Here is a 27,662-nt window from a genome sequence, read left to right on the forward strand (position 1 = left end):
GAAGCCTGTATATCTGAAGAGCCTCATGGGAAGCAAGGTTCAATGAGAATCATCAAATGTTTCAAATACGGACGCTCAACTGATTGAGCGTCTGCCTTAGGCTCCGGTCATGATCCCGGGGTCCTAGGATGGAGCCCTGCATCCGGCTCCCTGCTCAGGGGGGGGTCTGCTTCTCCCTCTCCCTCTGCCTGCCCCTCCGCCTGCTTGTGCTGTCAAATAAATGGATAAATAAAATCTTAAAAAAAGAATCTTGTCTACCTTACTCACCACTATGTCCTCAGAGCCTCCAACAGTGCTAGCTCATATTAGAGACTCAATAAATACGTACCGAATGAATGATAGAAGCACATTTTTTTGAGGCAAAATTCTTCATGCTGTTGTAGAGTCCCATGCAATATTTGGGACATAATTATACCAAAAAATTATTTGTTGCTGTCAGAAATTCAAATTTAAGTGAGTGAACTGTGTTTGTTCTGGTAATCCTGCACCCCGAACACATTTAGCAAAATCTGGAGACATTTTTGACTGTCACGACTCAGTGGTGGTACTACTGGTACCTAGTGTGTAGAGGGATGCTGCTAACCATCTTACAATGCATAGTCCAGCTCTTATTTGGCAAATAATTATAAGGTCCAGTGTGGAGGTTGAGAAACCCCGAACCAGATGGTCATCAACTTTAAGGGTCCCTAGCAGGCAGAAGACAGCGCCTAGAACCTCTAAATTCATCCTCTTTTGGAAAGACAGCATGGGGTTAGTGAAAGGAAGGAGTCCGGGGCTGGGGACTCGGCTTTAAAATTCTGTGCACACATCTTCTTCACATGGATAACCAGACGGCAAGAGAACCAGACTACCAATTGCGGCAGGTGAAGTAATGATCGCGTGTGGGGGGCACGGTGGACGGTAACGCGCTCTGTACACACTGGTTACGTGTGCCTCAGACACTGGGACATCCACTAAGAACAAATCCTCCAGCAGCTGGGGCTAGGAAGGCAGTGATACACCGGAAGCGGCCCGGCGGCTGAGGCGTCCTTCTCCCCTAGCAACGGTCGTGAAGGAAGTGGTTGTCGCAGTCGCGCCCTGTGCGCCTGCGCGGAGGCGCCGCCTGCTGACGTGGAGCTAGGTCCCCGAGGCCGAGACCCGCTCACAGCGGAGTGCGGGAGAGCGGCCGGGGTGGTGGAACAGCGGCCGAGGCCGGGATGGCAGCGCCGCTCGCTCGGCGCTGGGGAGCCGGCGTTGCCGGCCGGTGCTGGTTGGTGCTGATGCCGCCCCTGCTGCTGGCGCTGCTGCTAGCGCGGTCCGCGGCGGCCCTGGTAGAGGGGCTCTACTGCGGCACGCGCGACTGCTACGAGGTGCTGGGGGTGAGCCGCACGGCGGGCAAGGCGGAGATTGCGCGGGCCTACCGCCAGCTGGCCCGGCGCTACCACCCCGACCGCTACCGGCCTGAGCCTGGCGACGAGGGCCCCGGACGGACGCCGCAGAGCGCCGAAGAGGCCTTCCTGCTGGTGGCGACCGCCTACGAGACTCTTAAGGTGAGGTCTGGGGACGCGGATGGGCAGCGAGGACTCCTGGCCGGCGGAGAGTGTTCTCGGTGACCCCTGCTCGAGCGCGGCCACCGTCACGATCCCTAGGATGTTTGTGATTTCCTACGTGGCCTTGCGAAAGAACCCGCACGCGGCTCATTGACAAAGATGGGAACTCCCTCGGGTCTTGGACAGCTAGTCCTCTCCTTTTTGTGACAGTTTTTGTATGCAAAGCTTTGGGCATCTTACAATTTAGAGAAAACACTTTAAAAACGTGCAGCTCACACTTGGAAAGCAGGGTGATTATTATAACCAAGATCTGTGATAGAACACAGGAAAGGTCTCCAATATTGAATGACTGTGATGGCACCAATTTGACATGACAAAAACTTTGTTTTTGTCTAGATTTCTGGGGATGGTATTAAATGTGACATTTAGGGGCGTGTGGGTGACTCAGTGGGTTGAGCGTCGGACTCTTGATTCCGGCTCGGGTCATGCCTGATCTCAGGGTCGTGAGATCCGGCTCGCTCTCAGTGGGGAGTCTACTTGGGATTCTCTCTCTCCCTCTGCCCCCACCCTGCTCTCTCTCTCTCTCTCTCTCTAAATAAATAAATAAAATCTTTAAAAAAATAAAAAATAAATTTGACATTTAGCTTGGGTTTAAGGACTTAGAAAAACACTAAGAACAATGAACAAGCAGTCAGAAGACCGGATATTTGACTCTTGGCTCCTACACCCCAGTATGACCTTGGATAGTGACTTAATATGTGACAGTAGCTCTTTCTTCATATGCAAAATTAAAGCCATGATACCTCCTCACAGGGTTCAGTCCTCAATGAGAATTGAATAAATTTGAGAAATCCCCTATACAGGACCTGCAAATACATGCTAAATGACTTGGGGTTCAAGACTCAAGTTCTGTCAGGAAAAATTTTGTGAATATGGATGTAGTCATTTGACAAAGGTTTTATCAAGTCCTTTGGGGATGGGGAGATTTAGCCTGTTCCTGTTCCTGTTTTCTTCTGCTACTGCAAAAAATCAAACCACATAAGGAATCACAAAGTATAAATCATATTTGATGGACTGCTTCAAGGCCCCATCATGCTAATGTAACAGCAGTTGTAGTTCTAAGGTGTTTCTTTATGGCTTTTTTTTTTTCTTTCTTTCCCCCTTTGGAGGCGAAGTTTTCCATGTTGCTATGTAATGTTTTTAATGACTGCTTTGAGTGGGTATGCTATAATTTAACCATGGATTATTTGTTCAGAATAGCTTTCCAGAACTGAAAATACTGAATCAAGGAGCTAAAGGCTCTTCGTTCATGCTTTCCAGAGCAGTGTATATAATATGCAGTCCTATTAACGAATATGACAAGTCCACTGTATTCTCCCTAGCATTGGTGAGACTGTAATTCTTATTGGCAGTTGACTGAAGAGTGGGTGGGGGCTGGGGAACGTGCAGACACCAGAGGGTTAGTTGCTTATTATTTAGGATATAGAGTGATTGAGGAAAGACTTCAGAAAAATGGGAAAGAACTTATCCATCCAGGGCAACCCAGCATCTAAAGTCCCAATCTTTGTTTTTCTGCAGTGAAGAAAGATAGTGCTCCAGACAAGCAGCCAGAAGGCTCTGGTGACATAAGGAAGCACTGGGAGGATGGAGAACTTCCAGAAGACAGGGCAGCAGAAACACTGGCAATTGCTGCCTTCTGTTGGGGTTGGAGATGGGTAGGTTTGGCATGAGAGTGGTGAACATGTTAGTAAGACATGAACGAAGAAAGAGAGACAGTAGAGAAATTCTTGCTGGGAGGAATCCCAAGACTCTATTCTTGCCATTTTCTTTAAGAGATAAGTTTGGAGGCTGATTTGATGAACTGTAATGGTTGCCTCTAAAATTTCTGCCCCTAAAATTTAGTGATTTGTTAGCGAATAAAAGCTTGATAAAATAATTTGTCCACTTTTGGGCAGTTAAAAACTGGTATGTCTGGAGAAAGTAACACTTTTAATCTTGATTCCAACAAGAGGTTTGCGGTACTACAAATGTCTCCCAAGTAGGAAACAGAAATTGGAGTAATACCGATGGAGGAGGGAGTGAGAGAATGTGCTGTAGTTTCCTCAGCCTCATTCAGTGTTACTGTCAGAGGAAAGGGATGTCTAGGGATGGTTTGGGCCCCTGAAAACCAGACCTAACTGAGCTCCATGAGAGCTATTTTAAAATTATAGAAATGGACTTCTAAGTGGAACACCTCCAGAAACTTTCTTTTTCAGACTTCATTGCAGATGCTCTCTCCTGAAATAAGGAAAAGGACTTTGATTTGCTGTATGTGGAAATTACTAAAAACAGGATGGTCAGATTTTATTTCTGTTATAATGGAAAACTGTGAGTAAGCTCCTAGAGAGTATCATTTCTGGGTAATGCAGAGATCTAATGAACTGGAGTCATCCAGTTTGGACAGCCTCAGCCTTCCAAATTATCCCCTTGAGGCAATGAGGATTTAACCACTACTTTACTCGAATTATATCTGCAGGCTAGAATGAGGGCAAAGAGGTCCATGTGGCCGGTCAGATAGAATAGTGGGAGAAGCTGATGAGTTCCAATGGCTCTGGAATAAAGAGGAGATACAGAGCCCTATATAGAATTCCACAAATCATCTCATGGAGGTAGCAGATGCCTACCTGGGACCACTTCATTTCTGTTTGCTAGTTTTGTTATATGCTATATCTTTCTCCATAAAGAATAACAGTAAACCCTGTGAAAGGTGTACTTATCTATAGAGCCAGCAAAAAAGGAGGGAGGGATTTGGGAAGACTGTGTCATCCTTCAGAGCCACATGCAATTATTGCTGGCATATGGAAGAAGAAGCTGATTTTACGTTTGTTTTGTAAAATACACCGGTAGATTCCATTTCTGGAACAGTGTATCTAACAGAAATTGTTCCTTTCTTGAAATCTGAAATAATTTAGTTGTAAATTCACTGGAGCTAGGAGTCTTTTTTTTCTCCCCCCCGTGATTTTTTATTTTTTTTATTTTTTATTTTTTTAAAGATTTTATTTATTTATTTGACAGAGAGAGAAGACAGCGAGAGAGGGAACACAAGCAGGGGGAGTGGGAGAGGGAGAAGCAGGCTTCCCGCGGAGCAGGGAGCCCGATGCGGGGCTCGATCCCAGGACCCTGGGATCATGACCCGAGCCGAAGGCAGTCGCTTAACGAACTGAGCCACCCAGGTGCCCCGTCCCCCCGTAATTTTTTAAAAGATTTATTTATTTTAGAGAGTGAGAGCATGCGCGCATGCACACGAGTGGTGGGGGAGGGGCAAAAGGAGAGGGAGAGAGCGAGAATCTCAAGCAGACTGCTCACTAAGCGCATAGCCCAACAAGGGGCTCAGTCTCGCCACCCTAACATCAGAACCTGAGCCAAAGAGTATGAGGCTCAACCGACTCTACCACCCTGGCACCCCCTCCCCCCATAATTTTTTGATAACCTTTTAATTTCTCTTATTAGTTTGTTCAAGTCTCTTAATATTTTTAATGTATGTTATATAAGAAGCTATATTATATCTTTGTTATAACCTTATAGTGGTACTCATCAAAACTTCTAATAACCAAAGATCTCTGAATGTTGATAATATGTACATCATCAAAATGGGAATTTATATTCGAGAAATATAGTGGATTTATGACTCTGAGGTTGTATTGGTCAAATACATGCCTCTTTGAGAGAGAGGTTTTTTTTTTTTTTTTGATGGTGGTTGTTAAAAAGTAAGTACACTAACATGATTTAAATACAGTTGGTAAGAGAAGAAGATATTATCACACTTGATCATTGTTATTTTAGCAACACAGATTCTACCTGTGCACAGAGCAATTGAGGAACACCAGAAAAAGAAGGATGGGTAATAATGGAAGGTAAAGGCACTGGTCAGATGCTTTCATCAAGTCGTGCTTAGTTCATAGTTTCAAATAACTTAAAATTGCAGTTCTCAGCAGGACTTCAAACCATTATGATTTCACACACTGCTTTATTTTTGTTTCATAATATAAGCAAAGTCAAGACAATGAAATAGTATTTAGTGTATCTGACTACTGGGGATTCAGGGAATTCATGGACTTTGGAAGTCAAGTAAATGGACTCTACTTGCTGTGTCAACATTGGATCTTTTTATGTGGATATAGCACTTATCACACTGAACTGTAAATACTGAGTAGCCCTCCCCTCTCCACTAAACCATCTCCTTGCCTTTTTGTTAGTATATCCATGGCACCTAGCCCAGTGTCTGGCACATCAGATAATGAATGTTTGTTAAATGAAAAATTGGTATCTGGAGATAGATTCAGTGGATTTCTGACATTTTGACATTGTTATGTGAAGCCTGCTTTGGCATTTTACCCTAAATGTAGTTTTAAAAAGTGGTACAGATAAAGTAGATTGGATGACTATGAATGAAAAATTCCCACGAGAGAAAAATTGCACTTCTATTTTTAAGGAGAAATTCTGTTTTTTAAAGTGAGAACATTAATCCTTTTTGAATATAGATTGAGTTGGATGAAGTAGATGAAATAAGGATGGCCTAGAAATAAACAGATGATGGAACAGGTGGAAAGAATGCACTGAGAACATGGGAAAATAGACTTTGACAGTATTTTGCAAAATTCACAAAAGAGGAACAGGAAAGGTCTTGGCAGTACTACTGGCATGAAGGTTATCTGATAAGGTAATAGGTAGTGAGAGCCTTTTACTATTCTAGCCTTGTCTTGGCAGGGAAGTCACAGAACACTTCAGTTTCTTTTTATCAGCCTGATTGATGTAACAGGGCTTTAGCGCTTATGAAGAATTTGGCATAAGGGGGGATTCTGAATGCCCTGCCCTTTTATGTTTCTGTTCATTGTTCTTTCCTAGTTTATTCTACTTAATCCTTTCTGTAACCTGTACTAGGTGGGTGTTGGGGGAGGAAACCAATGAAGAAGGCACAGTTCTTGCCTGTAAGCTTTTACCATAACAAGAAGACAGATACTTATTGTTCAGTTATTATTTATTTAAGTTATATAATAAAGATATGTGTAGATTATATTACAGCACTGAGAGGGTACAATTATTTCTTCTTCGGGGATTGGAGAAGAATATACTCTTTGGTCTGGATCTAGAACAGTCACCGAAGGTTGACGGTGAAGGGACATTTCTGTTAGAGGGAAAACTTGATCAACAAAAACATGGAGTCATGAATGTGCAAGACTTGTCCAGGAACGAGATGTAGTTTCGTGAGGTATTATAGTGTTTTCTCCACCAGTGATCATTTTTGTTATATTTCTCCCAAGGACTCTTTGTTTTGGGGAAAAACAATTAACTGCACTTCTTAGTATTATTTTCTTTTTCAGCATCTATTCAGATTAATCAGTCATTCATAATAATTGGGTATTCATAAAAATAATAAAAAACATGTAAATTTCTATTACAGTTGTGATGCTGATAAACAGCGAAATTAAGTAAGCTTGATGGCAGATAGTTTTCATTTCACATGTCAACTCTGATTGGTCATGACTCCCTGAAACACTTGCCAAGGTTTTGAGGACTTGTCTGGGTTTAGTGGGAAAGATAAGATGTTTGATAGTGATTTCTCCCATGGGCCTAGAAGATGGGTGTGGTACTTTATATACCACACCTGCTATTTCTGCTGTGAACCCATAAGTGCTTTTTATTTTTTACTGATACCGTAATTTCAGCTGTTATTCCCTATTTAGGGCAAAGGTTGACTGTACATCAAGTATGTTCACAATTTTAGTTCTGTGATGACACATGATGTTACCAATAACCAATCAGAGCTTCTGATTAACATAAAAACTACTGAGTTGATATAATTCTGGCCGGAAACTGAGTGCTTGAGATTTTAATTTAGCTTGTGTGGATTTATCATAGATAAAAGAACATTCTGAGATATTCACAGCACAAAGACCGTTACTGCATTTTTCACAGATATTAGAGGATATACTGCTTCTAAGTTAGAAGCCTGTCAGGTGCATGGTAGGGAGAATGTTTCAGGAGACTGGAATATATTTTGGGATCAGGTGATGAACAACCCTTTAATCTGTGTTCAGCAATTTGAACTTTATGTATTGAATAGTGACCAGAGGTTTTAAAGTGGAGAAATAAACACAATCTGATGTTTCTTTCAGAAAGAAAATTCTGGGAACAATATTGAGAATGGGTTGGGGAAGGCTGGAAGGTTCTTGTCTGAATTCATTTCCACCATTTTCTGGAATCTCAATTCCTCTTTGGTAACTTGAAAACCTCTTAGTTGGTGTATTTCACATTCCTTTCGCTTATTTTTGCTTCTTTTAAAGCTAAGGTCACATTTATCTTCTTTTTTTACTGTTGGCTATCTTCACTTCATCTCCTTTTCTTTCAAGCTGTTGTAGACTGACGTGCATCAGCACACGTAATGGAATTGTTCTTAACATGAACAATGGTGTTCTAAGTGTCAGATTTGAATGCTGCTCATTTCTCCCTCCTGGCACTATCTGTGGCATTTGATATTGTTGATCATGTAGCTCTTTAAGCTGCTCTCCCTTGACTCCCTCAGTGTTATTCTCTCCTGTATCTCCTATCTTTCTAGTCATGTCTTTTCAGTCTTTATAATCTTCTGCCTACACCTTAAACATTGCTTTTCCTTAGAGTTCTGTCCCTTGGGTACTCTTTTCTTTTTGTTTTCTAAGCTCTTCCTGATGAAACTCAACCACATCTGTGACAATTCTAAAATCTGTGTGGTCTCTAGGTTCATATTTTCAGTTGTGTCTCATTTGTAGTACAGTTACCCAAAATTAAACATTTCGGAAATCGATCTTGTTTGTTAAAGCCTAACAGAGGAGTGGGGCGCCTGGGCGGCTCAGTTGTTAAGCGACTACCTTCAGCTCAGCTCATGATCCCAGGGTCCTGGGATTGAGCCCCACATCAGGCTCTCTGCTGGGCGGGAAGCCTGCTTTTCCCTCTCCCACTCCCCCTGCTTGTGTTCCCTCTCTCCCTGTATCTCTCTCTGTCAAATAAATAAATAAAATCTTTAAAAATAAAAAAATAATAAAAATTTTAAAAAAAGCATAACAGAGAGAAGCAGCCTCCACGCTGAGCACAGAGTGTGACGTGGGGCTGATCTCACCACCCTGAGATCATGACCTGAGCCGAAACCAAGAGTTGGACACTTACCTGACTCTGCCACCCAGGCACCCCTGTCATGAGAATCTTAAGAGATTACATACATGTGCTTTGGGGCACAGAGTAACATGGTCCACACAGTAACTATAATTAGAAACTTCACTGTTAATCCTCAAGATGACTGGTTCTTAAACTCCCTCGATCATTAAATCTTATTTATTCTACTTTTTAGTCTCTAAAATCTCTTTCTCCCTCATTCTATTCTTTTTTTTTTTTAAGATTTTATTTATTTATTTGACAGAGAGAGACACAGCCAGAGAGGGAACACAAGCAGGGGGAGTGGGAGAGGGAGAAGCAGGCTTCTCGCTGAGCAGGGAGCCCGATGTGGGGCTCCAGAATCATGACCTGAGCCAAAGGCAGATGCTTAATAACTGAGCCACCCAGATGCTCCTCCCTTATTCTATTCTTTACAATATTGTCAGAGTAAACTTTCAAAAATAAACACACCTACTCAATGCTATTGTTCTCAAGCTTTAAAACATTTCATTTTTGAATAGCACGGACAATAACACTCTAGCAGTTTAGCATGGCATATAAGGTCCCTCTACAGTTCTTATCCAAATCAGTCTTCCTAGCCACATTTACTACACCTTTCTTCCTAAATTACCCTAGTGCTCAGGCTTCCATGAATCCATCCTATTCACTGATGCTTCTGTACCTTAACACTTGCTGTTAACCTTTGTCTGAAACAAGTTATACTACATCGTACTTGCTTTTCAAGATCCAGTACTCATTTCTTCTCTGCTTGGATCCCATTGCCAGTGATCTCAGGCAGAGTTAGTCAGTCCTTTCTTGCCTAGCACATCAAATTGCATTTTTCTTGCTTGCTAGATTCTTCTAGATGGGAGAGTTTTTGAGACCAGGGTATTATCTTTTCTTTTTATCCTCTGTTGAGTCCAGCACAAGGCTTAATGCTCTGCATAATTATTTGCTGAATTGGAAATGACTAAGGTTTCTAAAAGCTCAAGTAACCAAGTAGATGATGATACTCTACTATTAAGTGAAGCATGGAGGGACAGATTTGGGTTTTGAGCATGTTTACTTTGAGATATTTATGTTACATTTAGGAAATACTTAGGAGATATTTGAAAATAGGACACAGGAAAAGCAGATCTGAGTGTCACTAGTAATTAGGTGATACTGCAAATCAAGGAAGTTGTTGAGGCCACATGTAGACAGAAGAGAAGACATATGAGAAGACAGTTGCACTAGTGACTAGGGGCAGGGAACAAGAAGAGAAATAAAACTGATAGCAGTTAATTTTATTCCTCTTTAATAGGATGTAATGGCCTGGAAAAAAATTTAGGGAAACAGATGTTATTTTTTTTAAAGGATCATTTGTGTATGTGTATTTCTTTTAAAATGGGGTGTGTATATATATATATGCGTGTGTGTGTGTGTGTGTGTGTGTGTATTTTTTTTTTTTTAGAGAGGGAGAGTGAGAAAGAGTCCCAAGCAGACTCCATGCTGAGTGTGGAGCCTGACAGGGGGACCAGTCCCATGATCCTGAGATCATGACCTGAGCCAAAATCAAGAGCTGGCTGCTCAACTGACTGTGCCACCCAAGCACCCCAATGGGATTAATATATTTTTTTAAGAATGAGCAAAATAGAGGGAATTAAGATAGTGGAGGAGTAGGGAACCCTAAATTTGGTACCTCAAATACAGCTAGATAGTTATCAAATCATTCTGAACACCTGCAAAATCAATTGGAAATCTGAGAAAAGAAATGCTGCAATTCTACAAATAGAAAAGCAATCACTTTTTGCAAGGTAGGAAGTGGGGAGACTTGAATCTGGGGTGATATATTGGAGGATACGATGGAGGGAAGGGAGCTTGCTTAAGAAGGCTACTGCAAAGTATTATAAGCAGTGGAACACAAAATCGGAACTTTTAGAAGTCTGCTATAGTGTGGTAGTCCCTGGCTTAAAGGTGCTCAGGTGGCAAAGCAGGGCAGAATCCCAGGTGGGACACCTTGGTATCAGGATCCCAGGGTCACAAGAAGAATGGGGGTGCCTGAGTGTGGCAGATTTCTCAGGTACAAGAGTGGAGAACCTGGCTGACAACAGCCAGTTTAGGTGCTGGCTTTCTGCTCTGGGTTGCCATAAACCCGGGAACTGCTGCACGGTCGTGCTCCTGCTCTTCTGGAGGGTGTCAAGCAAAAGGCAGAAGCATGGTGAGAGGAACAGCACAGGTCTTATCAGCAGGAAACTAAAATTTGGAGTTTTGAAACTCAGTTGTGTGCCTGGGATAAAAATGCTTGGCCACAGGCCAGGTGAACACAGAGTTCAGACAGAAACCAGGGAGACAAAAGTGACTGACTGCTTTTCTGTGAGGGCTCACTGGTGTGAACTTTCAGCTCCAGGACTAGAGAGCAGGGTGCAGCCATTTTCTTCACACCCGTCGGTGCTAAAAGCCTTCACGGAGCAAAACAGTGCCACATGGTGGAACCCAGAGTGGCTTACACTGAGCGCAGCCCACTGGCAAGGGAGGTACATTTCCATTAGGGCGAGGGCACTTGAGAATCAGTGCAACAGGCCTCTCCCCCAGAAGGCGAGCAGGAACAACTGGCTCGCACCAAATTTACTGATCATAGATGGCTACAGAGCTTCTGCTCTTGGGGAAAACAGTATATAGCATTTGTGGGGTTTTTTTTATTCTTTAGTCTTTCAGTATTATTTTTTCAGTTATTTTCTTATTTTTTCAATTATTTTTATATATATGTTATATATTATTCTTTCTTTTCATTGTATTTTATTTTTGTATATATATATGTGTACATATATATATATAAATTTTCTTTCTTATTTTGGGATCTAGTTTCCTTTAACAAGCAGACCAAAACACACCCAGGATCTAGTGTTTTGTGGGGTTTTTTGTTTCTTGTTTGTTTTTTTTGTTTTGTTTTGTTTTTTTCTGATTTGTTTTGTGTTTTTTCTTGTTGTTATTGTTGTTGTTCTCTTTCTTTATTCTTTTCTGGACAAAATGATGAGACTGAGAAATTCACCCCAAAACAAAGAACAGGAGGTAGTACTCACTGCCAGGGAGTTAATCAATATGAATAAAAGTAAGATATCTGAACTAAAAATTTAAAACAATGATTATAAAGATACTAGTGGGCTTGAAAAAAGCATAGAAGACACTAGAGAATTGCTTACTAGAAATAAAAGAACTAAAATCTAGTTAGTCTGAAATTAAAAATGCTACTACCAAGATGCAGTCCCAAATGGAGTCTATAAAAACAAGAATGAATGAGGCAGAAGAAGGAGTCAGTGATATAGAAGATAAAATGATGGAAAATACGCTGAAAAGAAGAAAGAAAACTGCTGGATCATGCAGGGAGACTTAGAGAACCCAGAGATTCTATAAAGTGAAATAATATCCAGATAATAGGGGTCTCAGAAGATGAAGAGTGGGAGAGAGGGGCAGAAGGTTTATTTGAACAAATTATAGCTGAGAACTTCCCTAACCTGGGGAAGGAAACAGGCATTTAAGTCCAGGAGGCACAGAGGAACCCCCCCCCCAAATCAATAAAAATAGGTCAGCTCCTCAACATATAATAGTGAACGTTGCAAATTTCAAAGATAAAGAGAAAATTCTGAAAGTAGCTTGGGGCAAGAGGTCCTTAATCTGCAAGGGTAGAAACAAGGCTGGCAACAGACCTGTCCACAGAGACCTGGCAGGCCGGAAAGGACTGGCATGATATACTCAATGTGCTAAATGGGAAAAATATGCAGCTAAGAATACTTTATCCTGTAAGGCTGTCATTCAGATTAGAAGGAGAGCTAAAGAGTTTCCAGGACAAACAAAAACTAAAGGAATTTGTGAACAGTAAACCAGCCCTGCAAGAAATATTAAAGGGGATCCTTTGCGTGAAGAGAGAACCCAAAAGTAACAAAGACTAGAAAGGAACAGAGACAATCTACAGGAACAGTGACTTTACAGGTAATACAATGGTACTAAATTCGTATCTTTCAATAATGTAAATGGACTAAATGCTCCAATCAAAAGACATAGGGGATCAGAATGGATTTAAAAAAAAGATGCTGTTTACAAGAGACTCAATTTAAACCAAAAGACACCTCCAGAGTGAAAGTGAAGGGGTAGAGAACCATTTATCATGCCAGTGGACATCAAAAGAAAGCTGGAGTAGCCATCCTTATGTCAGACAAACTAGATTTTAAACCAAAGACTATAATGAGAGATGAATAAGGGCACTATATCATAATAAAAGGGTCTGTCCAACAAGAAGATTAACAGTTGTACATATTTATGCCCCTAACTTGGAAGCAGCCAAATATATAAAACAATTAATAACAAAATTAAAGAAACTCATTGATAATAATACAATAATAATAGGGGACTTTAATACCCCACTCACAGCAACTGACAGATCAGTTAAGCAGAAGATCAACAAGGAAACAAGAGTTTTGAATGACCAGATGATCTGTATTTAACAGATATATTCAGAGCATTTCATCCTAAAGCAAGAGAATACACATTCTTCTTGAGTGCACATGGAACATTTTCCAGAATAGATCACATACTGGGCCACAAATCAGGTCTCAATCGGTACAAAAAGATTAAGATTATACCATGCATATTTTCAGACCACCATGCTTTAAAACGTGAAGTCAAGCACAAGAAAAAATATGGAAGGACCACAAATACATGGAAGTTAAAGAGCATCCTACTAAAGAATGGGGGCAGGGGGCGCCTGCATGGCTCAGTTGGTTAAGCGTCTGCCTTTGGCTCAGGTCATGATCCTGAGGTCCTGGGATCGAGCCCTGCATCGGGCTCCCTAGAGGGAGCCTGCTTCTCCCTCTCCTCCCCACTTATGCTCTATCTCTGTCTGTCTCTCAAATAAATAAATAAAATCTTAAAAAGAAAAAAAGGAATGAATGCGTGCGTCAACCAGGAAATTAAAGAAGAATTTTAAAAAATACATGGAAGCAAATGAAAGTGAAAACACTACAGTTCAGAACCTTTGGAATGCAGCAAAGGTGGTCCAAAGAGGGCAGTATATAGCAACACAGGCCCTTCTCAAGAAACAAGAAAAGTCTTAAACACACAACCTAACCTTACACCTAAAGGAGCTAGAAAAAGAACAGCAAATAGAGTGCCTGGGTGGCTCAGTCAGTTAAGCAACTGACTCTTGATTTCAGCTCAGGTTGTGATCCCAGAGTCCTAGGATCAAGCACAGCATCAGGGTTACCACTCAGCAGGGAGTCTGCTGCTCTCCCTCTTCCTCTGCCCCTTCTCCTACTTACATGTGTACTCTTTCTAAAATCTTAAAAAAAAAAACAGCAAATAAAGCCTAAATCTAGCAGGAGAAGAGAAATAATAAAGATTAGAGCAGAAATCAATGATATAGAAATCAAAACCTGTAGAACAGATCAATGAAACTAGGACCTGGTTCTCTGAAAGAATAAGATTGATAAACCAGTAGCCAGACTTATCAAAAAGAAAAAAGAAAGGAGGAGAGATCACAACCAACACCAAAGGAATACAAACAGTTATAAGAACATGTATATGAGCAACTATATGCCAACAAATTCGGTGATCTGGAAGAAATAATTGCTTTCCTAGAAACATATAAAGTACCAAAACTGAAACAGAAATAGAAAACCTGAACAGAACCGTAACCACCAAGAAAATTGAAGCAATAATAAAAAATCCCCCAAAAACAAGAGTTCAGAGCCAGATGGCTTCCCAGGGGAATTCTACCAAACATTTAAAGAAGAAATAATAACCTATTCTTCTGAAGCTGTTTCAAAAAATAGACATGGAAGGAAAACTTCTAAGCTCTTTCTATGAGGCCAGTATTACCTTGATCCCAAAACCAGACAAAGACCCCACCAAAAAGGAGAATTACAGACCAATATCCCTGAGGAACATGGATGCAAAAATTCTCACCAAGATACTAGCCAATAGGATCCAACACTACATTAAAAGTATGATTCATCATGACCAAGTGGGATTTATTCCTGGGCTCCAAGGGTGGTTCAACATCTGCAAATCAATCAATGTGATACACTACATTAATAAAAGAAAGAACAAGAACCATATGATCCTCTCAATAGATGTAGAAAAAGCATATGACAAAGTATAGCATCCTTTCTTGATTAAAACTTAACAGTGTAGGGTTAGAGGGAACATACCTCAGTATCATAAAAGCCATCTACAAAAAGCCCACAGCGAATATCATTCTCAATGGGGAAAAACAGAGCTTTTCCCGTATTAAGGTCAGGAACACGGCAGGGATGTCCACTCTCACTACTGTTGTCCAACATAGTACTAGAAGTCCTAGCCTCAGTAATCAGGCAACAAAAAGAAATAGAAGGCATCCGAATCGGCAAAGAAGTCAAACTCCCACTTTTCCCAGATGACATGATACTCTATGTGGAAAACCCAAAAGACTCCACCCCAAAATTGCTAGAACTCATACAGGAATTCAGCAGAGTGGCAGGATATAAAATCAGTGCACAGAAATCAGGTCGCATTTCTATACACTAACAATGAGACAGAAGAAAGAGAGATCAAGGAATCAATCCCATTTACAATTGCACCAAAAACCATAAGATACCTAGGAATAAACCTAACCAAAGGGGCAAAGGATCTGTATTCAGAAAACTAGAGAACACTCATGAAAGAAATTGAGGAAGACACAAAGAAATGGAAAAATGTTCCATGCTTTCCATGCTCATGGATTGGAAGAACAAATATTATTAAAATGTCTATGCTACCTAGAGCAATCTATACATTCAGTGCAATCCCTATCAAAATACCACCAACTTCTTTTCACAGAGCTGGAACAAATAATCCTAAATTTGTATGGAACCAAAAAAGACTCCAAGTAGCCAAAGGAATGTTGAAAAAGAAAACTATAGCTGTTGGCATCACATTCTGGACTTCAAGCTGTATTACAAAGCTATAATCATCAAGACAGTATGGTACTGGCACAAAAACAGACACATAGATCAGTGGAACAGAATAGAGAACCCAGAAATGGACCCTCAACTCTATGGTCAACTAATTTTCAACAAAGCAGGAAAGAATATCCAATGGAAAAAAGTTTCTTCAACAAATGGTGCTGGGAAAATTGGACAGCCACATGTAAAAGAATGAAACTGGACCATTTTCTTACACTATACAGAAAAATAAACTCGAAATGGATGAAAGACCTAAATATGAGACAGGAATCCATCAAAATCCTAGAGGAGAATGCAGGCAGCAATCTCTTTGACCTTGGCCATGGCAACTTCTTACTAGACACATCTCCAAAGTCAAGAGAAACAAAAGCAAAAAATGAACTACTGGGACTTCATCAAGATAAAAAGCTTCTGCACAGCAAAAGAAATAGTCAACCTATGGAATGGGAGAAGACACTTGCAAATGTCTTATCAGATAAAAGGCTAATATCCAAAATCTATGAAGAACTTACCAAACTCAATACCCAAAGAACAAAAAATCCAGTCAAGAAATGGGCTGAAGACATGAACAGACATTTCTCCAAAGAACACATACAAATGGCCAATAGACACATGAAAAAATACTCAACATCACTTGGCATGAGGGAAATACAAATCAAAACCACAATGAGGTACCACCTTCCACCTATCAGAATGGCTAAAATTAACAAATCAGAAAATAACAGATGTTGGCAAGGATGCGGAGAAAGGGGAACCCTCTTACACTGCTGGTGGGAATGCAAACTGGTGCAGCCACTCTGGAAAACAGTATGGAGGTTCTGTGACAAGTTAAAAATAGAGCTACCCTATGACCTAGCAATTACACTACTAGGTATCTATCCAAAGGATACAAACATAGTGATTTCAAAGGGGCACATGCGCCCTAATGTTTATAGCAGCATTATCAACAATAGCCAAATTATGGAAAGAGCCCAAATGTCCATCAGCTGATGACTGGATAAAGATGTGGTATATATATCCAATGGAATATTACTCAGCCATCAGTAAGAATGAAATCTTGCCATTTGCAACGACGTGGATGGAACTAGAGGGTATTATGCTAAGCAAAATAAGTCAGAGAAAGACAAATACTGTATGATTTCATTTATATGTGGAATTTAAGAAACAAAACAAATGAACATAGGGGAAGGGAAGGGAAAATAAGATAAAAACGAAGAGGGAGGCAAACCATAAGAGACTCTTAATGATAGGAAACAAACTGAGGGTTGCTAGAGGAGAGTTGGGTGGGGGTAAGGGGTAACTAGGTGATGGGCATTAAGGAGGGCATTTGATGTAATGAGCACTGGGTGTTATATGCAACTGATGAATCACTAAATTCTACCCTGAAACTAATAATACAGTATATGCTAACTAAATTGAATTTAAAGAATTTTAAAAAAGAAAAAAGTGAACAAAATATTACATTTTCATATATAATTGATTCCTGGCCTTTAACATCCTAAAATGGTTTCTCCTATCTGTGTAACTGAAAATTTTTAATGTAAAAGTGGCTGCAATATCAAATTATTGCAATTATGTATATTGAGATCAAACAGTTCATTATTTCTTTCAAGGGCAAGAATGTAATATATTTTTGCCTCTGGGGAGGGGGGAGTATGATCATTTTCATAAGAGAAGGAAGGATTCAGTGCTTTCTTTGTTTGTGGGTTTCCTCTTGTTCACTTTTGATCTAGATATTGGTGGTTATGTTCCAGTCCTCCTGCATGTGCCCAAGAGGATTGGGAGTGGAGTGGACACCAGCAGAAGCACCATTTTTTCCTGTAGACATTAGAAACAAGGAGCTTATTGCCCTGCTTGTCAAGGCTCAGGACAGAGAGGAGGAAGAAACAAGTATAAAGGTTTTGGTTTTGGAAAGAAGTTGGAATCTCCTGACCGTGGGACCTTAAGATCCACAAAATTGCTGAAAGAAAAAGTACTACCTTATTGAAAGGTAAGACATTAAACTGTTTTAAGGTTTAAGCCGTTTTAGCCACAGTAGCATGTCTTCCTAAGCTGTGAAATCAAGCAGTCATTTCTGCTAAGCCAAAGTTTTTGTGAAATAATCACCCATCCAGCCTTCCTGGTGAGATAGAGACCTGTATTGCTCAAGGGATGTTTATAGTGAGGGAGAGCCTTTACAAAATTGTACTCATTTTTAAATTGACATTTACTGAATGCCAGGCACTGTGGTAGGCCTTGGATATACAGAGATTAATGTGTCAGTCACCCTACCTATCTTCCAGAAGTTCTCATTCAAGGAAAAGAAAAAACTGATATTTGCAATGTGATAAGTGCTATAATAAATAGGTCACATGTGTAATAAGAGTGGTCTAAATCTGAAGCAGTAATGTTTGTGTCCCAGAGGATTAATGGAAGCTCATGAGGTTGGAAGAAAGGGATGGGCATTTGAGGTAGAGAGAATTATATGTTTAAAGACATAGGTATGAAAGAGGGTGCTGTACTGGAAGAACACACCAAATTGCAGAAATTACTATCTGATGTTTGCTATGGGGCAGAAGGGGGGCAAGTGATGAGATGTTGCTAGGTGAGAGTGGACTAGTTATGGAGGTCTTGTTGCATGCTAAGGAAATTTTAACTTACTTATTAGCCATGGGGAAGCATTGAAGATGAAAAAAAATTGTGGGACTACCTGAGTTCCAAGATGGGTAGGAGAAAAAATAAGTATGATGGTTTTAAAAGAAGTATGTACCTGTAGCTCTCAACTGGGCCCAGTCTCTTGTCTTTCCTTTTTTGCTAATAGTCCTCGTATCCTTGTGTTCTTACTAGGTTGATTCTAAACTTTGTAGGTTACTGGAGAGTAGGATTTTGATTTAGACTATTGAGGACTAACTCTCCAATCTGTGCCAACCTTGAACACCTTCCAAAGTGTATTCATGTCTCAACCTAAAATAATTTTCTTCATTCTGGAGAGAAAGCTATAAACCCAACAGTAAAGATTCTGGCTGATTACATGCTGAAACAAGGAGGTGGCCAACCTTTCTTGTCTTTAAAAACAGGGTCATAAATTTATGGTGACCTCAAGGAAAAGAAAGTCATCCTAAGAGAAGTCAGACTTGATCCTGAAACCTGCAGGAATTAATTTGAGGACTTATTAAAGGGCCCTGGTTGCAGTAGAGAGGTCAGACACAAGGTACAGATTTTGGAGTGGCTGGTCGCTGGAGTATTAGTTGACTATCCTATTAGAGGAGCTCAAGACTCAATGAAGTAAGTCACACATTTAGGGACCAGTGAGAAGATGGTGACCCTGGTGGAAGAGCTGGGTGAAATGTTTGAATAGGGATATCTGCATTCTATGGATTGTGACCTTCACTAAGATAAGGAAGGGTAGTTATTGGACCCATGACATTCAAATAGTAGATTTCAATGACACTCAAAGATCTTGCTGTATACTTTAACCAGGAGGAGTACAGTCAGGCTGGGCAAAGGGCTCTGTATAGGTAATGATGCTGGAGATCTGTCAGAATCTGATCTCAGTGTGGCAGTTAGTTTCAAAACCACATGTAATCTAGTTGGAGCAAGGAGAAGAATTGTATTTGAAGAAATACATTTGAAAAAGCATCTGCCAAGATTGAGAGGCTGAATTGAAAGTCAAAGATCTCAGGCCAAAAGCAGAACATTTCTATAAAATTAGTCCAAAAAACAGAAACCGGAGGGAGGATCGAAAAATTCTTAAAAGATGTCTTGAAGTACTCAAAATGAGATGCATCAAGAGTTGTAGGCCATAGTCTTCAGAGCTATCTGTGACCTATAAAGTTTCTGTATGTCCTATAAAGTTTCACCCTCTTTAGGTTAGAAGCTCTAAAGTATGATAATGGCTTATAGGAAGAAGAATAGATTGACAGTTGAGGTATGTGGCAGTTGACACAGAAAATCTTTTTTGACAGAAAGGAACATTCAAGGAGTGAATTTGAAAATGATTAACAGCCTGAGCTCAGCCCTCATATAACAGACAGGTCTCATACTGGCCCTCTAAATAGTGCTGTGGAATAGACTTTAAATATATTTACATTTAATTCTACTAGATACTAGTTTATCTAGTTTCAAATTCTAGTCAGAGGTAAAAAGTATTTTGAATGGGGGTGCCTTGGTGGCTCAGTCGGTTAAGCATCTGCCTTCGGCTGTCATGATCTCAGGGTCCTGGGATCGAGCCCTGCATTGGGCTCCCTGCTCGGTGGGGAGCCTGCTTCTCCCTCTCCCTCTGCCTTCCGCTCCCCCTGCTTGTGCTCTCTCTCTCTCTGTCTCTCTAAAATAAATAAAACCTTAAAAAAAAGAATGTACTGAACCTAAGAGAAATGACATTCAGATTCAGAATTTAAAAAAAAAAGTATCTAAAAAATTTTTTTTTAAATTTAAGATTTTATTTGAGAGAGAGAGTGGGAGAGAGAGCACAAGAGGGGGAGGGGCGGAGGGAGAAGCAGGCTCCCCACTGACCAGGGAGCCTGACGTGGGGCTCAATCCCAGGACTCTGGGATCATGACCTGAGTCCAAGACAGACGCTTAACTGACTGAGCCACCCAGGCACCCCCAAAATTATTTTTTTAAAAGATTTATTCATTTATTTATTTATGAGAGAAAGAGAGAAAGTACGTGCGCACAGGGAAAGGAGCAGAGGGAGAGGGACAAGCAGACTCCATGCTGAGTGCAGAGCCCAATGTGGGGCTTGATTTCAGGACCCTGAGATCATGACCTGACCTGAAACCAAGAGTCAGATGCTTAACTGACTGCACCACCCAGGCACCCCACAAATTCAGAATTCTTAATAGAAAGTATATGATTTTAATGGGTACAGAGGAGATTTTGTCATTAGCAAACTTATTTTAAGTCTAAGAAACTGCATGTTGGAGGATCAGGAGGTCCTGAATAGACCTGAGAGCCTCTGTCTTCGGTAGGAAAGCACTAGGTGTAGATTTTGAAATGCCTTTAGTTAAGTATTTGCAACTTTATGAGTGTTGAATAATTCATCCTAGAAAGACATCCTCTAGTTAAAGAATTTTTTTTTTTAATTTTCATAATGATTTGTATTGTACTCCCTTATAGAAAGTAAAGAATTTGTTGTGGTTTTACTCTTTAACATTTTTTGGGCATAAGACAAAATGAGGTTGCCTGGCTGGCTCAGTTGGTAAAGCATGCAACTCTTGATCTCTGGGTTGTGAGTTCAAGCCGCATATTGGGGGTAGAGTTTACTTAAAAAAAAAAAAAAAAGACAAAATAGGTTTACTGTGGGATTAAAAAAAAAAGCAAATCATAACCCAGTGTAATAGTTCAACGTATGTAGCTCAGTAAGAGGTTAGCATTTATCCCTATTTGAAATTGATTAAAATTAAAGGTTTTAAGAAATGTTTTATTTGTGAACATTCAGAGCAGCATTTCAGAATGCTCTGATTTTTTTCAACATGTTTGTATGATTAAGAAAGATGTATATGTTAACTTATTTATGAACTGGGCTGGGACAATATGTTATAATAGTATATGTATTATGTATTTGTAACGTTTTTGTATATCATTTGATATTCAAAACACTAAAATTAGTAAAGCAGATATTATCTCTGTTTTACAAATGAAGAAGAGTGAGACTCAGAGGCTAAAGATATCACTTGAAGTCACAGAGTTAAACTTTCAACATTACTGCATCAGGGTTTCTTTGAGATGAGCATAATTCAGTTTTATAGGCACAGACTGGCTTTGTCTCCTTTTTATTGTCTTAGTCATTGCTTTCAACAGACAGCTTTCTACACAAGCCTGGAAAATGATTGTGAATATCTGTAATAGGGATAAACATTTGTTCCTATCAACAGCTACTGAGAGAAGGTAGCAACATGTTCTGAGGTTACAAGAACACAACATCCTTATTACCACCATTAACACTGGCTAAAACGGCATAGTTAATTGTTATTAAAATGTTTTTCTTTTTCCAGGAGGACTAACAATACTTAAGAATTACTTTTATTATGCTTATACCTAATATTAAAGTTCTAGAAGCAAATTTATGTGTGCTTTTGAAGAGTGGTAGGAAATTTTTTGGTTTTGATAGTTTCATTTCTTTTGTTCAGATTAATCTTATATGGTTATAAAATTCTGTTTGACTTTAACAGATTATAAACTACAGCCATTTTCTGAAATATCCTATGAAATTGGGTATCTTGTTATTTTACAGGATGAAGAAACACGAAAAGATTATGACTACATGCTGGATCACCCAGAAGAGTACTATAGCCATTACTACCACTACTACAGCAGGCGCTTAGCCCCTAAAGTGGATGTTAGAGTCGTGATTTTGGTCAGTGTATGTGCTATTTCAGTGTTTCAGGTGTGTATTGATGGAGGAGTGTGTCTACATGTGCACGTTGCCTAGTGCTGGTCATTAAAACTGATTGAGAAGTACCTTTTTATAAAATTTTACCTGTACTTGAGACTGATTTTTTTAGAGTAGAAAAATATTCATTTATTCAACCAATTGATTAACACTGGAATCTTTGTCAGTTGCAAATCCAAGAAATTGATGATAAATGTCATTATATAATAAGAAAACCCAACAACAGATCTTTTTCTCATTGTTCCCTTTAGAGTATTTCCCTCCTAACCTGATAATATTACTTTTGTAGGACTTTTCAATGATTTCCCATTAAATTTGTGAAAAACCTGAGCTTCTTGATATGACCTGACAAGTCTTGGCACCTATCCACCATCACTGTAACGACCAAAAATGTCCCACGCATTTCCACTGTCTGCTAAGGGCAGTTTTGCTTTGATTGAAAACTACTGAAATAGATTAAAAGAGTAGTAATCTTTCATGTTTTGAATGTCACACAAATTTAACTTCAGCTTGAAATGAGTTTTTCCTACTATTATTCTTAAACTAACCACAGCTATCTTGTCTTCTTTTAGAGGGAAAGAACATGTCAGGTGACTAGAATAAATCAATTTGCTAGTCTGAAAAATGCTTCTCTAGTTTAATTCCCAGAAATGAGATTTACTTTATATGACAAAAAGAATTACTTATTGAAAACTAAGGTTGTGGATTTTAAATGTATCTGCTTTTGCAGAAATATTTTCCTTTCAAAGGGGAAAGCAGGGATAATTTTACCTTTCTGTTTTAGATAATGTAATACCCTAGTAACATTCCCCCCCCCCAGTCCTAATAGAGTGCTGCTATAGTATTTCAAGATATTATTGGTGTAACTGCAATATTCATTCAGTAAAAGAGCAAATGTGTGGAAATGTGAATAGGACTTTTTCTGACAATTAACGAAAACCCTTTGTGTATATTTATGAAATAAGTTACGTGTTTTCCAGTCAGATAAGAGTTCAAACATATTAGAATCCTTTACTTCAGAATATGATGAGCATTACTGTGATAGATCGAGACGGTTTAGGGAAGAGATGGGAATGAATATAGTTGCCTGAGTCTATATCCTGTGATTTTTCTTTTTTTTAAACAGGTTCTTCACTGGCTAGTTTTGCCATGTAACTCTTCCCCCCAGAATGTAGGTCACAGTCTCACAGTCTTAAAAAAAAGAGAGATTTCTTAATAGTGATCTAGGGAAAGCCAAATGGTAGATGTGAAATCAAAGGTGTGGTGTGATTCTATTGATTTATCCCCTAATCTTGGGTATCTCCTGTCTGAATTAATGGCTTTTTGGCCTAGCTTAGGGCTTACCTGATTTATCCAGCCTCAGGTCCCATGTACGTGTGGGCATTATTCAATTTTATCTTTTACTTACAGAGAAAGATGATTGAGGTCCCTATTTTTTTAAATTAAGTAAGCTCTATGCTGAATATGGGGCTTAAATTCATGACCCCACTAAGCCAGCCAGGCACCCCTTGAGGTCCCTATTTTTAATCAGAATTGCTTTGGGTGGGGGGGGATGGTGTTCACCAAGGTGCATTTTGGTAGTAAAATGACCCATTTTTCTTTGTTAAATATTTCAGTTTTTCAGCTGGTGGAACAGCTACGACAAGGCAATCAGCTACCTAGCCACAGTGCCCAAATACCGTATCCAAGCCATGGAGATTGCCAAGCAGCAGGGGCTACTCAAAAAAGCCAAAGAGAAGGGCAGAAACAAAAAGTCCAAAGAGGAAATTCGTGACGAGGAGGAGAATATCATAAAAAACATTATAAAAAGTAAAATAGATATAAAGGGAGGCTATCAGAAACCCCAGATATGTGATCTTCTCCTGTTTCAAATTCTCTTAGCACCTTTTCACCTGTGCTCATATGTGGTCTGGTATTGTCGATGGATCTATAATTTTAACATCAAAGGCAAAGAATATGGGGAAGAAGAAAGACTATATATCATACGAAAATCCATGAAGATGTCGAAATCTCAGTTTGATAGTCTAGAAGATCATCAGAAAGAAACTTTTCTTAAACGAGAGCTCTGGATAAAGGAGAATTATGAGGTGAGTAATTATTTGCTGGGATTTTTGTGTCCTCTTACTTATCTAAGTTAAAATTTGGTGTAGGGGAAGGGATCACAGAAATGCACTCCAGTTTCTGAAATCCAAGATTTAAATAATGAATAAAGATCTTATTTTTATTGAAAGTGTGACTGTATTTGGTAGTGGGACAGTGGGTTTTTAACCTGTAATTTGTCTTAAAAGATGAACTTCAAATATTTTAACTGACTCATGCTGAAAATCTTAAGAATGGTCTAATTTGTTATGTTAAACTGCAGTGGATAATATGTATGTTTGCAAGGATGTCACAACAACTTTACGTTAATTGCTCTAATTAAAATTTGTTCTTCCCCAAATTTTCTTTCAGTCATGTAAACTTAGCTACAGGGATTAAAAAACAAAACAAGGAAGGAATAAGACATGGAAATTTTGTTGAAATAACTTCATTTCAAAATAGAGCACAGAATCTTCTGTATAACTAACTTATATATGAAAAGTTACTTTTATTTTTTTAAAAATGCCTCTAAACTTTGGGCAGTTTAATAAATGTTATATTCTGTAGTTGTCAGCTACACCAGTTACCTTGAGGTGATCACGTGCTTAGCTAAAGTCTTAGAGGAACTATTTATCTCATCATAATGATATTGTTTTAGGTTTTGGGTAAAATTACTTGGCTAATGTATTAAAGATAAGAATAAAGCACAGTGATGGGGTACCTGGCTGACTCAGTCAGTAGAGCATGTGACTCTTGATCTTGTGGTCCTGAGTTCAAGCCTCACATCAGGGTAGAGTTTATTTAAAAAACAAACAAAACAAAAAGAACACAGCACAGTAAAATCTTCCTAAGAAATCTGAATATATTTGTGTTTTTAGTTTCGTAGACATTCCTTTTTATATGTGGTATACTAAATATATTTTACTGAAAGTAGAGTTCCAGTCTGAATTATATTTAAGTAACTTACTATGAATTGCCAGATTGTTTTGGCAAGTAGATATAGTTGGCCTGCTTGTAAATAACATAAAAATGGAAGGTAACATACTATTTTGCTCCTAAAGTATTTGAAAAGTTTTCTCTTAAGTAGGGTAAGCAGTCCAGTTCACAAAACTGTATCTTTCATGGAGTACTACCCTGGGCTGAATTACCATGTTATTATATGAGGTGATCTTAGTCATTATTTCCTAAAATTTGGAAGTAAAGTCATTTCTTTCTAAAATTTGATGCAACTGGTTATGAAAATTTGTCCATTTAGTTTCAGCTGACATCCACAAAAAGTTATAGAAACGAAGATTTTCTTTGTCCTTAACCTGCATGGTTTATTTGACCCTCTTTGGGAAACTTAATAAAATATTTTGAAAAACCAATAATTTACCTTTAAATTTGGAGACAGTGGTATATATAAAGGTCATTTTATTCCTTGGTTAGGATCAACAAATACTGAAAGTCATCAGTTAAATTTTCAAAGGACCATATTAAAGAAATAGTGTGATTCTTTAAGATTGGACATTAGTTGTAGAGAGGAAATGTTTAAACTCTTTAAACTCAGCTGATGGATGATGTCAATGAGGAAAAGAATGTATTCTCAGGTTATAGAAATCAGTGACAAAAATTACTAAGTTCTTGTACAAGTTTTTTTTTTTTTTTTTTTAATTTAACACCAAGTGTTAAGGTGCTTAACTGCTTAGTATTTTTAGATGCATGGTCTACAGAAGACAAACCAGTACATTCATAGGAAACTTTTACCTAAAATGTAATTTGAAAAATGTAAATATGCGTAAAGGTAATGACAAATGTTTCCCTTTGGATGGTAAAGTAATTTAGTGTTATTTATACTTACAGGTTTATAAACAAGAACAAGAGGAAGAACTAAAGAAAAAATTGGCAAATGACCCCAGATGGAAGAGATACAGAAGATGGATGAAGAATGAAGGGCCTGGACGGTTAACGTTTGTGGATGATTGAGGATTGCTGAATGCTACTATGCTAAACCTTAATTGTGATATTTTCATAACTGAATTATTTTAGAAATGTATCAACTGCTCCTCAGCAGTACTTAAAACTCCTCAACTATGTGATTAAACAGAATAATGTAGAAATTTAAACTTCCCCTTAAAACTTTATACATAAGACATTTATGATTGTTCAATTTTTATAACCTATTTGTGGATTTTGTTAAATGATCTGAAGATTTACTTGTTGCCATTTAAAATTTTTATATGTTTAGTTAAAAGATTTGACATGAAAATTTATTAGATACCATTTAAAATTTTTACGTGTTAAGTGTTTATTCTTTACAAGTGCTTCCTTATTCTTTGTTATAGTGCTACATTTTTCCGCTTCCATGGCCTCTAATATTTTCACAAAACATAAAAAATTATAACAGCATTTAATTACATTGTGAGTGTCTTTAGACATGAACTTCTTCAGCAAAATGATTTCAACTGTCATGTCATCTTCATCACAGTCATTCTAGGATTGAAATATGTTCAAAATACCTCTCTAGGAGAGTCTTCTGCCAGAATATGCTGATACTATTTTTCCCCCTGTCATAATATTCTTAATAAGATCAGAAACTCTCCAAGAGAGTGAATCAACCTTCATGTCCTTGTAGGATGATCTTGATTACAGTCATTATAAGACTATAACTGTATTTTCAAACATTTTTTCCAGAAGACACCTTAAAAAGGTCTTTTGTACCATAGTATTGCTTTCCCAACCCCCTTCAGTTAAAAAAAAAAAAAATGACAGAGCAGAAATAGCATACTGAAAAGTTGTTCATGTATTATGAAGTCCTTGAGCCATGGAAAATCCAGCGTACGTGAGTGTATTTACGTGCATTTAAACCAGAAAGAGGAGGTGCATGGCTGTGTGCTGTTCTTTCAAACAATGAAATATATGTTTTATACATGTGGAAGTGAAGTAATTCACACATAAATTGACTGAAGCAAGTATGATACTGCATCAAGGTATCGATACACAATCATGATAGTGAATCAGTACTCCTGTTAAAGGATTTATCTCATTGCTTCATATTAATAAAATGGTTGCAATATATCACAAGTTTGTTGGTATGGCATTTTGAATCAAGGATTAACATAATTGCTTTTGTATTATATAGTTTTAAAAGATTAGTGTAGATAATAGATATACAGAGTCTGTTTCTAGCTAAAAGAAACTAGGGCTTTCTGGAGCTCAGCCCAAATATGTGATATATACAAAGAGGCAGGAGGGAGGAGTTTTGACCTTGTGAGTCATTTAGTCTGTGAGTGAGGGCCTCAGTTACCTTAATAGATAGAAAGTTGGGGGAGGACTTTAACTAGATTATCAGTAGGACCCCTTTGCTGTTCTAAAATTCTGAAATATATTTTTCTAAGGCACTTGCCCCTCTGTTAAAATTTCAAACTTCTGGTATTCTAAGTATTTTTTTGTTACACCTAGTAATAAGGAATAATAAAAGGACTGGGTATGTTAGCATTCATAAAGGTTGGCTGATACAAACAATGTGTGTTGGAAATTATTTTGCATATCTGCTAAATTATTGTATTTTTCCCTGGCTTT

General features: G+C 38.7%; 1 protein-coding gene across 1 annotated transcript; it reads left to right on the plus strand.

Moving 5' to 3' along the window:
• Positions 1-1,130: 1,130 nt before the first annotated feature.
• On the plus strand, positions 1,131-27,158 carry DNAJC25 (DnaJ heat shock protein family (Hsp40) member C25). Its single transcript, XM_028108703.2, has 4 exons — positions 1,131-1,529; positions 21,864-22,016; positions 23,639-24,109; positions 25,944-27,158. Exons 1-4 carry the CDS (start codon positions 1,197-1,199, stop codon positions 26,064-26,066), a joined length of 1,080 nt encoding a protein of 359 aa, XP_027964504.1. The 5' UTR covers positions 1,131-1,196; the 3' UTR covers positions 26,067-27,158.
• Positions 27,159-27,662: the final 504 nt, after the last annotated feature.

The sequence above is a fragment of the Eumetopias jubatus genome, unplaced genomic scaffold, assembly GCF_037043125.1.
Source record: "Eumetopias jubatus isolate StellerSeaLion01/CBP00866 unplaced genomic scaffold, mEumJub1_p1.0 scaffold_15, whole genome shotgun sequence".
Classification (NCBI taxonomy): domain Eukaryota; kingdom Metazoa; phylum Chordata; class Mammalia; order Carnivora; family Otariidae; genus Eumetopias; species Eumetopias jubatus.